This window comes from Acomys russatus, chromosome 25 (assembly GCF_903995435.1).
Source record: "Acomys russatus chromosome 25, mAcoRus1.1, whole genome shotgun sequence".
NCBI lineage: Eukaryota > Metazoa > Chordata > Mammalia > Rodentia > Muridae > Acomys > Acomys russatus.
The window spans coordinates 27943701-27959402 of NC_067161.1; the positions used below are offsets into that span (position 1 = coordinate 27943701).

The following is a 15702-nucleotide window of genomic DNA, read 5'->3' on the forward strand; positions in this document are numbered from 1 at the left end:
TCAGAGAAAGGAACTGACAAGAGTAGGGCCAGACTCAGCTTTCATACACCCAGCCCCACCCTCAACCCACCCCTCCCCCTCGAAATTTTGCTAGGCAGTCTTATAGAGATTACTTCTGGGTTACGAGGTTTCTGTTCACCATCCTTCAAGTAAGGTATGTGGCATCAGGCTTTGTAATGATTCAGATGTGGAACAGAAGAGAAACCCAGACATTGGCTGTATGATCTTCCTTCTCCACAAAGGATAACTTTGAACTTTTGATCCTAAATGCTGGAATTACAGTGGTGCACAGCAGCACTACTGGGATTACGAGGTGCTGGGGGTGCTAGGGGTGGCTCCGGTGAGTGTGAGACACATTCCCAGCAGAGATTTAGTTCCAGCCACTGCGGACTCATTACAAGATCATGTATCAGAGGCCCTAGCACCTGGGGAATGGCAACACAAGGAAATCCTAAGTGTTTGCTACTGTAATTTCCTTAGTGACACTTTTTGCAGGTTTCATCTTCCATTCCGTCCCAAACCCTAAGCCCTCACCATTCCAAATTCTGCCCCCGCCTGCCCCCACAACATACAGCCCAAGGCTTTCCTCCTCCGAAATTGTGTCTAGGCTGTGTTTCTTAGGCCTGGTTGGTGTTCGGTTTCTGCTCTTATGGCGTACTCAAGTCTTGTCCTCTGGGATGCTGGATCCGCAACTCCCCTTCCTCCCACCCCTCCCCCTAGTCAGAAGGAATGGACTAAAGGCCCAGATTGGAGTCCTGATAAGAAAACAACTTCTTTTAGCATTTAATTCTTTGCCTTGGAATTAACTCTTTCAGAGCCTGCTTCCAAGAGTGGACAGCCCCGGGAGGCAGCGCTGGAAGTGTTGCCTCAGTCGCCCAAAGCGTTTAGCACAAAGCGGGACGGAGTAAACTAGCTTCAGTGCAACAGAAGGGGCTGCGGCGGGGCGGGGGGAGCAATGTCTGGATTAACCCTTTCAATCCCAACCCTGTACTTTCCCCAGGCCTCATGGGGATTACTCCAGAAATTCGGATCATCCTGAGTGCCCATCACCTGAGTCAGCTGCTCTTCCAGGGGTCCTTGCTTGCCCCTCCTACTGCTGTCCTATCCCTCCAGCCACCGCCCGCCCCCCATCCGCGTGGCGCCTCTCCTCCTCCAACTCCAGGCTGAGCCCTGAGGGGCTGGGGGCGGAGCGTCTGAGCAGTGGGCAGGGTGGCTTTTAGGCTAGCGGTTGCTTGAAAAACGCCGCCGCCGCTAGGCCGGTGGCAAGCAGGCAATGGCAGGGGACGTGTGATCGTGGACAGTGAGAGGGCCATTGCTATCATGCCCGGGCGCGCGGGCGCCGCCCGGTTCTGCTTGCTGGCTCTCACTCTGCAGCTACATTGGCCGCTGGCGGCGTGCGAACCCGGACGGACTACAAGTAAGTGGCAGCGCGCGCAGCAGGGTCGTGGGTGGCTGGAGCGGTGGTGATGGTGGCCTGAGGGGTCTGGGAGTCGCTCCTGCAGGCCTGGAGCTCCAGGACCGCTATCCCAGCGCGCTCTGCCACTCTCCGGGGCGTGGGTACCGCCACCCCTAAGCCTAGGAGCCCAGGCTTTGTTCTCAAGCGGTGAGCTCGTGGATCTGGTGCGCTTACTGAGCAATCAAAGCCATGGATCCTCACTGCTTGCCTTCCTTTCTCCATCTCCTTCCCTCTTTCCTGCTTGGGGCTTCTTTTTTCCGTTGCTCTCCCAGTCTTTGCTCTGAATTCTCATCTCCGATCCGTCTCTCATCGCTGTTTTGCGCCCGCTGTTCTAACAACCCCAGAGCATCCCAGAGGAGCACCCCTAGCATCCTATGCACAATCGGTGGGGGAGCCACTCCCTGGATCTTGCTGGGGGCCAAATGCATGCCAGTGGGGTAGAAAACCAAAGCCTTCCAAGAGATTAAGGTAGGGTGGTTTACTGGGTATCTCTGGCTGTACACTTAGCAACCCTGCATTGGCAGCGACCCTACTGAAAGACCATAAAAGGGCGACGCACACCGTTTATGCAGACCGTAAGCTGAAGTTCATTACCGAGAAAACAGATGTGTTTAGAGGTACGCCCCACATTGAAGAAAGACCTCCTGATACCCAGCGCGCCCCTCCTCTTGGCCTCAGTTTCCCCATCTGTGAAGAAAACGGGGTGGGCTCTGCACTTCCAGTTTGGACACTGGGTAATGTCTGTTTCTCACAACTGTTTTCCCAGACACCACTCCCTCCCGGGCCGCATCCCTCAGAGGCTCTCATAGGATTTCGCGGAAGGGACGGTCCCGGAGGGACAGTGCCTGGCTTCTGTCATTTTGACCTGGGAAAGCTTTAGCTCTGCAGCAGCTGAGGGCCGGATTGACTCCAGAGGGGTGCTTGCTGTGCCAACCATCAGCGTTTTCAAATCCAGCTAGTGACCCCCGGATACAGGGCTGGGCAGGCTGCACCTCCGACACTTGTGAGAACTTAACCCAAGGGTCCCAATCCCCACCCCGTGCTCCAGTTGGCAGATGAAGCCTTCTTTGAAAGCTCTTGTATCAAAAGGGAAACTGAGGCACACGGGGCTTCACAGAGGAAAGAGGAAGTTCGTCCTTTTCGTTGGGGACTGGGGTTCTTCGGAGAAGAGGGAGCCAGGTCCTGTTCAAGGCTGATTTTCTAGCCTAACACGTGACAGAAGAAAGGCAAGGAAAGCAAGCTCCACTGGATCCTGAGGCCCCAGAACACACACCCGGGAGGGAGTGAGGCAGACACACTGTAGACCTGGGAAGAAATAAAAACCTACAGGTAGTAAAATGACCTACGGTCCCCAAATGAGCAGTTGCTATTAATATTTTCCTTTCCCCTTCCCGTCTTCCAATGACTATATCCTGATGACTTTGGAAACATACCATGCATCCACTTTAGAGGTATTTCCCAAATCATGAAGTTTTTTAAAACCATGATTTTAAATGACTGTGAATTCTACCAATTAGATCACAGAAGCACACTTTCCCCAGAGTTAAACTCCTGACTCTCATACTAACGCGACAGAGATTTTTCTTCATTCCTGAGGTGGCAGAGGCAGCTGCTAAAGCTGGTTAAAAGCATTAGCAGGACTCTGGTGACAATGGGGATTGGTGTGGTCAAGTCCCTTAGTTGAGACTGAGAGTAATGCAATTGTGGTCTATCTCTCAACTCCCCTGAAATCACTCACATCTTTGTGTGTCACGGCTGATGTTAAACATCACCTAATATAAGCCGTCCACCGAAAGCAAATAAGAAAGCCAGAGATAGCATTCAAGACATCCCTTTGTTAAACAGTGCTTCAGATCTGATGCCGAAAAGATGACCCCGCGTGCCTCTTGCCTTTTTTCCAAGTTGTGAGCAACCCTTCTCAAGCTGCAGTGTGTTCTTAAGCTGTGCTGTGTTTCTTTAGACTTGAAGTTGCTTTCAGTACTTACCAGGACCCTGAGATCTTTCATCTCAGACATCACACAGCTCCTTTTGTTTATGAGTTCATCAGTCCTTACACCAGGGACCATGCCTGACTTCATCTCCCATGAACATACCAGCATAGTAGCATAGGGTTAAAACTTAGAACGTATTCGGTGAATATGTGAATGCATCTACCTCTTCTGCTCTGTACCAGCATAAATGAAACCAAAGAGGCGTTTTTTTAGGTTACTTTTTTGACTGCAGTGTTATCACATTAGCCATTTTAAAAAGGCATTTAAGCAGTGGTAATTCGACCACTCCAGCTACCTTTAGTATTTTCTTCTCTGAGACAGGATGCTATGTAGCCCTAGGCTATCTAAGAACTCACTGTATAGCCAAGATGGCCTTGGAATGCCTCATCATCTTGCTGGGATAACTGAGGTATGCCACAATATGTGCACAGCCATCTTTAGTACCACTGAAGCGATTGGTGTGGTTGGGTTAGATGGAACAGAATATTTGGGTTCACGGTGACATCTCTGGGAGTCTGGATTGACTCTGTTTCAGAGACCTAATTTGCTTAGGAACCTGGAAATTCTTAAGTCTTTATATGTTGTATATGAGTGCTTTAACTGTACATACACCTGCGTGCCAGAAGAGGGCATCAGATCACATTACAGATGGCTGTGAGCCACCATGTGGTTGCTGAGAATTGAACTCCGGACCTCTGGAAGAGCAAGCAGTGCTATTAACTGCTGTGCCATCTCTCCATCTCTCGGTTTTTAAAAAGATAATCTGTAAGGAGTGTTGAAGTCTCCTATCCTTGAACATGGCTCTCCTGTGGTTTTGGCCTCTTCTCTTGGGAACTTATTGCCTTCTTCCAAGGGTTGTGAGAAGGGCACCCGGAGGTAAGAAGGTCTGGAAATACAGCTGCAGAGTTGCCTGTAAGAAAAAAGGTCAAGCTAAGGTTAATGATTTCCAAGTTAATGGTGATGGTTTGCAAGTTGGGAGGCAACTTCACCTGTACTCTTACCTGTGGCCCAGAACTCCCGGGGAGGTGACTGTCATCTCCAAAGAGAAAATTAAAGCTCAGGGGTGACAAGCGTGAGCTCAGCCTTCTGATTATACCCAGTCTCAGCACTTCATTCTCCTTGATGCTGTTCCAGTGAGAGCCACCGTCATCTCACACATCTCACACTAGGGCTTTGCTGCTTCTACTCTGTCCCCGTCTCCCCCCTCCCATTCTCCACCCAGCAGGCAGAGTCATCTTTCAAAAACAAAACAAAACTAACACAGATCATATTGCTCTTGCATTTTTTTTTAAAAGACACCCAGAATCTTCCAAGTCTACTCATAATGAAATCCAGACCACCTTCATGCCTTTGTGTTACTTACACCCACAGGCGTCTCGCACTTAGCACATTTCTTACCTACAGCCCCTGGTTTAGTAGACTCTCTACCTACCGTGCTTAGCATATTTACCAATGTCCTCTGACTTCCTAGACTATTTGCCCTCTTCCTACGTGTTCCTAAGTGAGGCCAAGCCCATTTCTGTGTGTGTCATTCTGTGCTCTTCTCCCAGATTTTTGAGCAACTGTCTTCCTATGGTTCCTTAGGTTTAAAACAGGTTTAAAGCCATCTGGGTGTGGTGGTGCATGCTTTTAATCCCAGCACTGGGGAGGCAGAGGCAGGCGGATCGACGTGAGTTCAAGGCCAGCCTGGCCTACAGAGGGAGTCCAGGACAGCCAAAACTACACAGAGAAACCTGTCTCAAAAAACAAAAACAAAAACAAACAAACAAACAAAAAACCACACACACACACAAAAACAAAACAAAACAAAAAAACCCAACCAACCAACCACCACCACCACCAACAGAAATAGGCAACCAGCTAAGCGTCCCTTCATCCTGTGGCATGATCTTTTTTTTTTTTTTTTCTCTTCAGGGCAGTTAAGCACCACCTGAGAATGTCTGTTCATTTCCTGTCTCTTGGCAGGGACACAGACCTTGTTTGCCTTGTCTTTATCACTTTGTCACCAAGGCCCAGTAGAGCCCAGCAGGTCTTCTGACACCTCTGGGCTGAGTACTTTGCAGGCCTCAGAAGTGGTCTGGAGCAGCACCTAGGCTTGCACAGTGTGCCTTCTCCTGAGTACCTGGGGTGTGGAGGTCTGGCATTCTTATGGTCATGCTGTCTTGTGTTGGCAGGAGGAGGAAGTGAAGAAGGCGGCCCCCAGCTGCAGCATGATCTCATAATACCTCAGTGGTGGACTTCAGAAAGCCCCAGGAGAGGAAAGGTAAGATGCCCAAGCTCCTCTGTTGGAGAAGCAAGAGTGGCAGTTCCCTTCCTGAGGCCTGGGGCTACCCCGAGCACCACCACCATGGCTTCTCGCTTCTGCTTCTGGCCCTAACCTCTTGCTGTGTCAACTTGGGATATCTTAGCGGGGACTTTTCCTTCAGTATATGACAAATCTGTAGACCATTCCCAAGTCCCTTTAGTTGAGGAAATGAAAACTCAGTAATACTGACATAAATTGGGCCTGGAGAGATGGCTCAGTGGTTAAGAAGAGCACTTGCTGTTCTTCTAGAGAACTGGGCTTCAGTTCCGAGCACCCACATGTTAGCTCACAGCCATATGTAGCTCCACTTCTAGGAGATAGCGGGTAGGCAAACATGATGCTCACACATATACTCAGGCAAAACACTGGTGTACACAAAAAATAATAAGTCTTAAAAAACAATACTAACACAGATTGAGAGCCAGTGTGATTTTGTCATAGATCTTGATTGGAATTTTTGTTTTGTTTATGTTTCTGCCCTTTTGTTTTCTGAGGCAGGGTCTCCTGTAGCCCTGGTTGGCTTCTAACTCAATAAATAGCTGAGAATGACTTCAAACTCCTGGCTCCATCTCTTGGATCTTGGGTTATAGGCATATACCAGGGTGCCATCATGGGCCATGCCCAGTTCTCTCTTTTGCGGCTACGTCTCAGTTGTACCTTAGGCTGACCTGTAATTTCTCTACCTTCCTGCCTCTATTTCTCAAATGCTGAGATGACAGCATATGCCACTGAACCCAGCTATTTTATTATTTTATTTTATTTTTTTAAATGAGAGGCAATATAGGGATCTAGGATTAGGTTATAAATCTCAAAAATTACCCTACAGGCTCCTTGGCCAGAACACTAGCAAAATGCACGGACATTACGAGGGCAATCTGGACATGGCTGAGAAATGGTCTTTTCTTCTGTAGAGAGGATCGGTAGGCAGCGGTGTTCTTGCTTCTGGTTCTGAATGACTAACTGAATAAGTTAGAAATGACTAGAAAGGGAAATGGAGTTGTTGCGTGACAGTAACCTGTTGTGTGACCTTCTGCTTTATTTGTGCTTCCTCATTTCCAGCATTGGTTTTAGTGGGAATAAAGAGGAACTGAGTTGTGGGGCATGGCCGCCGTTCTTTTTTGGCAGGGTCTTGCTACATCTCCTACTCTGGCCTCTGACCTGAGACATCCCCTGCTTCGTCTCCCCAGTGCTAGGATGCAGGGATACGCTACCATGCCCACTTGGAAGGACTGGTTTCTGTGATCTCTTAGGGGCCAAATGGCCTGTGATTTTTATTGGGCAATACATAGGAGCAAGATTAAAGCCGGTGGGGAAAGAAGTGTCAGGAAAGACTTCAGACAATTGTGGCCTTGGAATCTGGAAAGATAAACAGATGAGAAACACCCAGAATTCCTTAAGTTACTGTAGACTCAAAGAGACATGTCCCCCAGTTTGCCAGCTTGGGCTTAGTAAGAGAACTTACAGGAAAAAAAGGACAATAAAAACAGGGAACATTTTACCCTAAAAGCAAAGACAAAAAAAAAAAAAAAAAAAAAAAAAAAAAGCATGAACTCATTTCATCCAAACTAGGAAAGGCTGAAAATAGCCGCAGGGAAAGTTAGACAAATTAATGGATGGCCATTTTCAGGCAGATTTTTTTTTTTTTTTTTTAAATTTAAGGTCTTGGATATTTCATCCACCGCCATTATTACTGAAGAATGGATATACTTTTTATAGCGGCTGCTTTGTTCCCTCCACATGTTGGATGCTGGGCATCCTCAGGAAGGGCCTGAGAAACAGAGTGGAGGACAAGATCCTGTCTTTGTTCTGAGCCACTGTCTGCCCAGAACGGGGCTCATTGTATTTTGCAGGGACCAGTCAGCCCAGTGCCTGGCACCATAAGTATTTGTTGAATGAGAGAGAGCTAGAAGAGGAGAGGAAAGAATAGAAGGGAGCAGTTAGTTTGCTATGATTCTTACTTGCGTTTGAGTGAATTGGCTTATTAGGCGCTACTTAAACACTGACTGTATATGAATTCTAATCGAGATTGTTTCCGGTGATGCTTATACACAGGGCAAGCTTGTCAGGTGCTGTGTAGCTGGAGGTGATGCCTCATTTTTGCCCTAAACAGAAAGGTCCTTCCTTCATGGAAGTACAAACAGTGGGCCACCTTCTGGTGCTGATGTTGTCCCTCAGGCAGGGTTGGAGTTCCAGGAGGAAAGCTGTCTGTAGTAGCCCAGGACAGGGAAGTACCATAGAGCTGTGAGATGCAGTTTCACTGTTTTGCTTGAACAGTTCCCTGGAAACAGGGAACATCTCATTTTAAATCTCCAGTGTCTGAGCACCCTCCAGAAACAGAAGTATTTTTGGATTACCTACATAAAAATAAAGCTGAGTTCTCATGTGGCAGGTTGTGTCTCTGCGGGGGGGCGGGGGGGATGTGCATGGGATCCCTTGCGCTGTGCCAACATTCTTCCTGTCACACGGGGCGCCTGCCTCTTGCTGGGGTTCTGTTGCTATGTACTCGAATGCCCACTGGGGCTGTGTGTCCTTGATTCTCAATGTGACTGGGCAGGGCTGTCATTCCAGACATCTCTGGGGCAAAAATCACAAGTGGACGGCAATCACTGTGGGTACTGGCCATGTGCTGAGTCAGCACTACAGAATCCGGGACGCGAGTCTCTTAGTGAAAATGCCGTGGCACCCATCTGTCTCTCTGCTTCCGGGGTCTCAAATGCTCCCCTCTTGAGATGAGGTGACAGGTTTAATTAGGCAATGTGCAAGGTACTTGGTTGGAAAGGTCAGATCTCTTCCAAGGCCCTGGTTATCTCAGAGTCGTCCCAAGCGCAGATTCTAGTTGGGAAACAAGCGGAGCAGGAGTTAAGAAAGGAAATGGGATTGGGCTGTGGGTGTGGCTCAGGGATTGGCTGTGGGTGTGGCTCGGGGATTAGGCCATAGGTGTGGCTCAGGGATTGGGCTGTGGGTGTGGCTCAGGGATTGGGCTGTGGGTGTGGCTCAGGGATTGGCTGTGGGTGTGGCTCAGGGATTAGGCCATGGGTGTGGCTCAGGGATTGGGCTGTGGGTGTGGCTCAGGGATTAGGCCATAGGTGTGGCTCAGGGATTGGGCCGTGGGTGTGGCTCAGGGATTGGGCCGTGGGTGTGGCTCAGGGATTGGGCTGTGGGTGTGGCTCAGGGATTGGGCTGTGGGTGTGGCTCAGGGATTGGGCTGTGGGTGTGGCTCAGGGATTGGGCTGTGGGTGTGGCTCAGGGATTGGGCTGTAGGTGTGGCTCAGGGATTGGGCTGTGGGTGTGGCTCAGGGATTGGGCTATGGGTGTGGCTCAGGGATTGGGCTGTGGGTGTGGCTCAGGGATTGGGCTATGGGTGTGGCTCAGGGATTGGGCTGTGGGTGTGGCTCAGGGATTGGGCTGTGGGTGTGGCTCAGTTTGTGTCGAGCTTGCCTGAGGCCCCGAGTTTCTTCCCAGCACTGTCACACACACATGCATACAATACACACATACTTAGTAAAAAAGAAAAAAAGAAAATGGAAGTAGTAAGTATCATTGGTTCATTTCAGACAGTCTTATATTGCTGAGTTAGTTTAAAGATTTAAAAACTCGGAGCCAGGCGTGGTGGTGCACGCCTTTAATCTGAGCATTAGGGAGGCAGAGCCAAGGCTACACAGAGAAACCCTGTCTCAAAAAACAAAACAAAACAAAACAAAAACAACAACAACAACAAAAAAAAAAAAAAAAGGAAAAGAAAAGAAAAAGAAAGAAAAAAAAGAAAGAAAGAAAAGAAAAGATTTAAAAAGTCTTGGTCCAGGGACTGGAGAGGTAGCTCAGAGGTTAAGAGCACAGATTGTTTTTCCAGAGCACCCACATGACAGCTTACAACTGTCTGTAACTCCAGTTCCAGGGGATACGACATCCACAAACAGGCATACATGCAGGCAAAATACCAATGTACATAAAATAAAAGTACATTATTAAAAAATAGTCTTGGTCCATATTGTTGATTATTTTCCACACAGTTGGTTTCAGTTCAAATTCTCAAAGATATGAGCTGAGGGTGCCCATTTTACAGTACGTGCCACAGCATTGTGATTTACTGTTTGTTTTTTAAATTTTTCATTTATTTATTTGGTTTTTCGAGACAGGGTTTCTCCATGTAGCCTTGACAGTCCTGGACTAGCTTTGTAGACTAAGCTGACCTTGAACTCAGATAGATATCCATCTGTCTCCCAAATGCTGGGATTGGAGGCATGTGTGCCACCACACCCAGCTAAATTAGATTTTTTGTTTTTTTGAGACCAAGTTTCTTTGTGTAGCCTTGGCTGTACTCACTTTGTAGAGCAGGCTGGCCTTGAGCTCACAGCGATCTGCCTGCCTCTGCCTCCCTGAGTGCTGGGATTACAGGTGTGTACCATCATGCTCGGTATGTGATTTACTGTTTCAGATGGTCTTCCTGACTTTTGATTTTGTTTAGTATATCCTTTTTTTGTCATGGGGAGAGGAAGGGAGTTTACCCAGGATAAGAAGCACATTCTTCAAGCTTATTGGCCATTTGCATGTCTTAGGTGATCTGTGCTGGGTATATGTCATGCTTGGCCATTGGCCAATTATTAATCAGTAAAATACATTTGATTCTGGACTTATATAGCTCTAATTTGTAGTGTTTTCTGTTGTCACCCCTGAGAGGATTGGAGTTTCCAAATTGAAGGCCCAAATAAAATAAACCAAAGTAAAAATTAAAATAACTCAGTCTTTTTTTTTTTTTTAAGATAATAGCTAATATAAGAAAAACTGAAAGCTTTCTTTAAAGCAGGCACTGTGATATCATTTACGTTCATTTTCTCATCTGGTCCTTAAGTTTGGTTATTACCACCACACATCAGGAACTATTAAACAGGCATGTAGGGAGACTTGGGAACACATCCAGGCTCACAAACCCCATAGGGGTCACCCTGCACACCCAGTCTGCCATCTGACTCTCCCCAGGATGTCCCAAGGCTCAGCCTTGAGCCTCAGCTTGAGTTTCTCTCCTTTGCTCCTTCGGAGAAAGCAGATGAGAAAGCTTCAGGTTGTTTGGGGGCTGGAAAGGCTGATGACCTTTCCCCCCTTGCTTCCGGAGGATCCCTGTGCTGCTGACATCGTGTCAGATCTGGTGGAGCCCTGGGAGCCTAGGACCCTGCTTCCAGGAACTGACATCCTTTCATTGTTGTTTTTAGCATCCACTCACAGCGGAGCTCAGGGTCACAGCCGAAGGGCGAGAGCTCATCCTGGACCTGCAGAAGAATGAGTAAGTACATTTCTCCCTTCTTTTGCCTGACACAAGACAGTTAACTCATGGGAGTCAATGCCTGGTCTAACACAGGTGTCACAGTTGGAAAGGAAGAAGTTTAGTGCCCCCCCCCCCAAACTCACCGTCCTTGGTCCCTTTGTGGGACGTCTTGCCAAGATAGAGCTTTTCCTCCGTCTCTTGGCTGCTGGGAGATTGCCGGGACGTTTCACATCCTGCTTGGATTTCCTTCGGCTGTGTTTCCGGTGCTTCGTGGAGTTCACTGCCGGCGTGTGTGTGTGTGTGTGTGTGTGTGTGTGTGTGTGTGTGTGTGTGTGTGTGTGTGTGTGTAAGGGCGGGAAGGGACTGGAAGCAGCTGCCGTCCCAGCTCTAGCCCAGTGTGTGGCAGGAAGTGGAGGCAATCAGAGGGCGAGAGGGAGAAACAGGAGGCTGGGCAGGGGATTTGGCACCTCTGACCCTCATTCTTTCATCTACCCAAGATTCTGCTGAGAAGTGCATTGCTCGAAGCCTCCTGGCTTCCACGGGTCCAGTTTTTCCCTAACCTCATTCATGCTGGGCAGTGGCCTGGTTCAGAAATATCTCCATTGATTTGCCTTCCTGCGTAACCGCCTCAATTCACGGATGAATAGACAACACTGCCTGGCTATGTCTCTCCATCGATTACCCATTCTATGGCTTCAGCCCTGGTCCACCTGACCTCCCAGAGCTCTTCCCACTTGGCCAGGGACTCTGAATGCTTTTATAATTTCCCCACCAGTGGTCCCACTTCTGTCATCCATGTAGACGTTGTAGATAAGGATGCTTGGTTTGGAGAGTTGCCCGTCTGCTCTTGGCAGCCTCCAGAACACCCTGGAAGTTGATGAGTAATGAAAGCCTCACTGCCAAGAGAGGGCTAGAGCAAGGCCTTCCCCATCCAAAAGGGTGGGAATGGCTACTTGGCTTGGGGAGAAATGGAGAAGAAGGGTTTATTCCAAATTTGGGCTCTTTGGACACTTGCAGAAAAGGAACAGTGGAGTCTCCAGTATGGTGAAAGGGGAGCACACCCACCGCTAGAGGGACAGGGTGTTTGGTGACATTTCTCTTGGAGAGGTGTGAGCAAACATCTGCTTACGGATGACAGATCAAAGTGAGGATGCCACCAAAGTCCCAACTATGTGAAACAGTAATTTTTATTGGGGTTGCTTACAGTAATAGGGGTAAGGGTTAGTTACCTACAGGCACAGAAGTGACTCATAAGATAGTGACCACACCAAGACCCACCCAGCATGGGTGACAGCTCATGAAAGCTGGAAGCCTGGAGTTCACTGCATTGCAGCTCAGGTAGTGTGAGCCTGGTCAAGGTGGCTGGGCTGGGCTGAACCTCTGGGAGAGAAGGTAGTCCTCATTGTTTATGTACTGTTGAGGTTGGGAGGGACCTAGTGATTCTAGTCATTTTTCAGGGACTTCGTAGAAGTCTTGAGTTGCCCAGTTCCTGAGTTTAGTGAGTTTCCCAGCAGAATGGAATGTTCTATCTCCCTCAAGCAAGCCACCCTGTGACTTAAAGAGCTGGCATTTATCATGAAGGACATTGCTACGTAACACAGGGCTCTGTTCTGATTTTTAATACTCCTCGAAAATGCTAGGGATTTCTTACAGGTGCAGCGCATTGTTTGCGCCTGACCTGTAACTCCCATTGAGGGCCCGTGGGTCTAGATGCTGGTCCCAGACTCCTTGAGTTGGACCAACCAACCGATCGAAGGCTGGAGATTTGACCAGAATGGAAGTGGCAGAGGCAAACAGCATGATCTCACCAGGTGTCCCTGAGGAAGGACTTCCTGCTATTTTCATCCAAATTGGGCTTTTTGTTTTTGCACACATGTTAGAGCTGAATTCACTCCAACTGCACACAGCTTCCTGATGTGTGTATTTCCTCCAAGTCCTCCCATTCATAGGGCCAGCGAGCCCAGATTCAAAACAGCTCTGAGGTTCAGAGATGAATGTTTTTTGTTTTTGTTTTTGTTTTTTTCTTCTTCTGAGTTTTCTAACATTTTTTTTTCCAGTGGTAGCTAAGGAGTCTAGGCCTTGTGCTCAGAAACTCCCCAAACTTTTTTGCTTTTACCCTCTTGGTAGCTTCCCTCAGCATTCCCCGGCTGTTTCCTCCTGTTCTGTTCCATGCACCAGTGTGGGTACTTGAGAGTTGAACTCTGGAGAAAAAAAGAGTTGCTAGCGTGGAGCTCTTATTGTGGTGAGAAGGAAAACAGTAAGTGAAGTTAGTGTAGACTGTATCAAATCATGAGAACCCTATACAGGAAGCCAAACACTGTGGGCTCAGGAAGAGCAGGGGGTGGGAGGGGGGAGGGGGTGTGGGAGCAGCCCATGTTGACAAACAGTAGTCAGGAATGACCTTGGGGAATGAATTCAAGTGGAGACCTGAAGGAGGGAGATGTGGAGAAAGCTGAGGAAGACGGTTTCAAGGGCGGGGATGGGAGGCAGCCAAGTTCAGAGGACACTGTAGATTGTCAAGATCTCAGCATCCCTAAGTCATCTCTTATGATTCATCACTCCCTGAAGTTTGCCCATCCATTGGACCCTCCGGCTACCCAGGAGCCACAGACAAGGGCTTCTGGGGCAACGGTGAAGGGAAGGATACTGAAATTTGTTTTTCATTGCTCTGAGGTGTCTGGCTTTTTCCCATCCAAATCAAAGTCCTCGAGCTAATGCACAACCCGAAATAGCAGTGAGCGGGCCTTTAATGGAATTCACACATGGAGACATCATTGCCAAGAATGGTGCGGACAGAGGAGCGGGGGGGGGGGGGGGGGGGGGGGGGGGGGAGGGGCCAGGAGATGGGACAGGGCAGGCAGAGCTTTAGCGGAGTCAGCTGCCCCTTTTCTGCCGGGGGCTGGCGGAAAAAGAAATGACCCCTGTGAGAAAATGAGCACGTGGCTTCACGGTGGGTCTTGCGTTCAGACATTGGCTCCACTATTTAACAGCCACAAGTTCTCTTCTAAGTCTCAGTCCCGTCACCTGGGACTATAATCAGAGTCCTGCGTCACAGAGCCATTGAGGAGGCTGAGATGCTGCCCGAGTGTATAAGGGACCCAACCCAGTGTCTAGCTTGCATTGCACTCTCAGCAAAGGGCAGCTGTTATTATTTCTCGCTCCAGTTTGCAAATCGCACAAGTGGGGCATATTCATTGTAAAACAGACAGCACAGCAGTGCCAAGTAAACAGAATGGTGAAGGCTTCCTGCCCACAGGGGGAGAGTTCACTGCTGCCTGGGGTGGGGGGTGGGGGGTGGGGGGAGGGGATTTTCTAGACTTTTCCTGTGTCTTTGAGAACATGGTAACTGTCATGTGCTGTATCAGGGAAGCTGATACAGACTTCTAGGGTCGCTGGGAAGAAAGACAAAAAAAAAAAGATTAAAAAATATTTTTATTTTATGTGCATGGGTATTTTGCCTGCATGTATATATAAGCACCGTGTGTATGCCTGCTACCTGCAGTGGTTTCAGAGTCTCCTGGAACTGCAGTTACAAATGATTGTCAACTGCCATGTGGTTGCTAGGAATAGAAACCGAGTCCTCTGAAAGCTCAGCCAATGCTCTTAACCTCTAAGCCATCTCCCTAGGCTCCGGGAAGGAGATTTTTTTTTTTTTTTATTTTTTTTTTTTTACCATATAAACTATTCTGTGAAACATTTTTACATACACCTGAGTGTCATGAAAACTGTACTGCAGAGCCTCAGGAGAGTGTCATGATGTTACGTCCTATGACAGCAAACACTTAACACTCTGCACACTTCTAGAGTGTTGCATAGCTGTCAGGAGACAGTCACTTGGGATCCAGGCTTGCAGTCTGGTGGATATAGCCCTAAGCTCAGAGAGATGATGTGGAGTTGATGGATACACCAGCCCATCCTCCCAAACCTCAGCCTTCTCTTCTGCAAAATAAGGCTTTTGTTTGAGTTGGGATTTAAGACTCTTCTTGTATTACCTATTTAAAGGACATTGTGTAAGTGGAAATGTGAAGTGTCGTGTCCCTCCCCCCTCCTCCCTCCACCAAACAGTGGGTGGCAGGATGAAGAGAGAAGCCACGCCTCCAGCCATGCCTCCAGCCATGCCTCCAGCCATGCCTCCAGCCCTGTCCTTGAAGTTGGGGTGAACTGTTAGTTTAGGTCTCACCAGTTTAGGCAGCAGAAAGAACAGGACGGGAATTGCAGGGTAGAAATTACAGGCTGCTACTCACAGCCTGTAATTTGGTGGCGTACATCGGTAATATTTTTCCTCTGTGACTTACTCCCTCTCCTGAGGACTGCCATTAACCTGGGGGCTGTGTCTGACAATTAGACGGGCTCTTCTTGTGTTGAAGGCATCACAGGAGACATGGCGCTGTGGGCCCTATCCGTATTCACCCATGGTTACTTTTTCTAAGAGAAGGGTCCACTGACCTGTTCAACCTGACTCTTAAGACTGACTTTCTGAACCAATGGGCAACCAATAAGGTCACCTTCAAAAACAAGTGAAGACTGGGGGTGGCGCTCAGTTCACATGCTTGCCTAGCATGCATCAGGCCAGGATGTAAATTGGCCATGATGGTGCGTGCCTGTAATCCCAGCATTCCAGAGATGGAGGAGGGAGGGTCATCAGTTCAAGGTTATCCTCACGTATGCTTTGGGTTTTGAGGCCAGCTGG

At 48.5% G+C, this 15702-nt stretch overlaps 1 protein-coding gene across 1 annotated transcript in view; it reads left to right on the top strand.

Annotated features, from left to right (window-relative positions):
- The first annotated feature begins 1177 nt into the window (after positions 1 to 1177).
- Positions 1178 to 15702, top strand: part of Adam19 (ADAM metallopeptidase domain 19) — an 88175-nt gene continuing 73650 nt past the window's right edge. The window contains 3 exon segments of the mRNA XM_051168237.1: positions 1178 to 1417; positions 5622 to 5710; positions 10960 to 11030. Coding sequence (XP_051024194.1) covers positions 1321 to 1417; positions 5622 to 5710; positions 10960 to 11030 — 257 coding nt within the window. The 5' untranslated portion in view covers positions 1178 to 1320.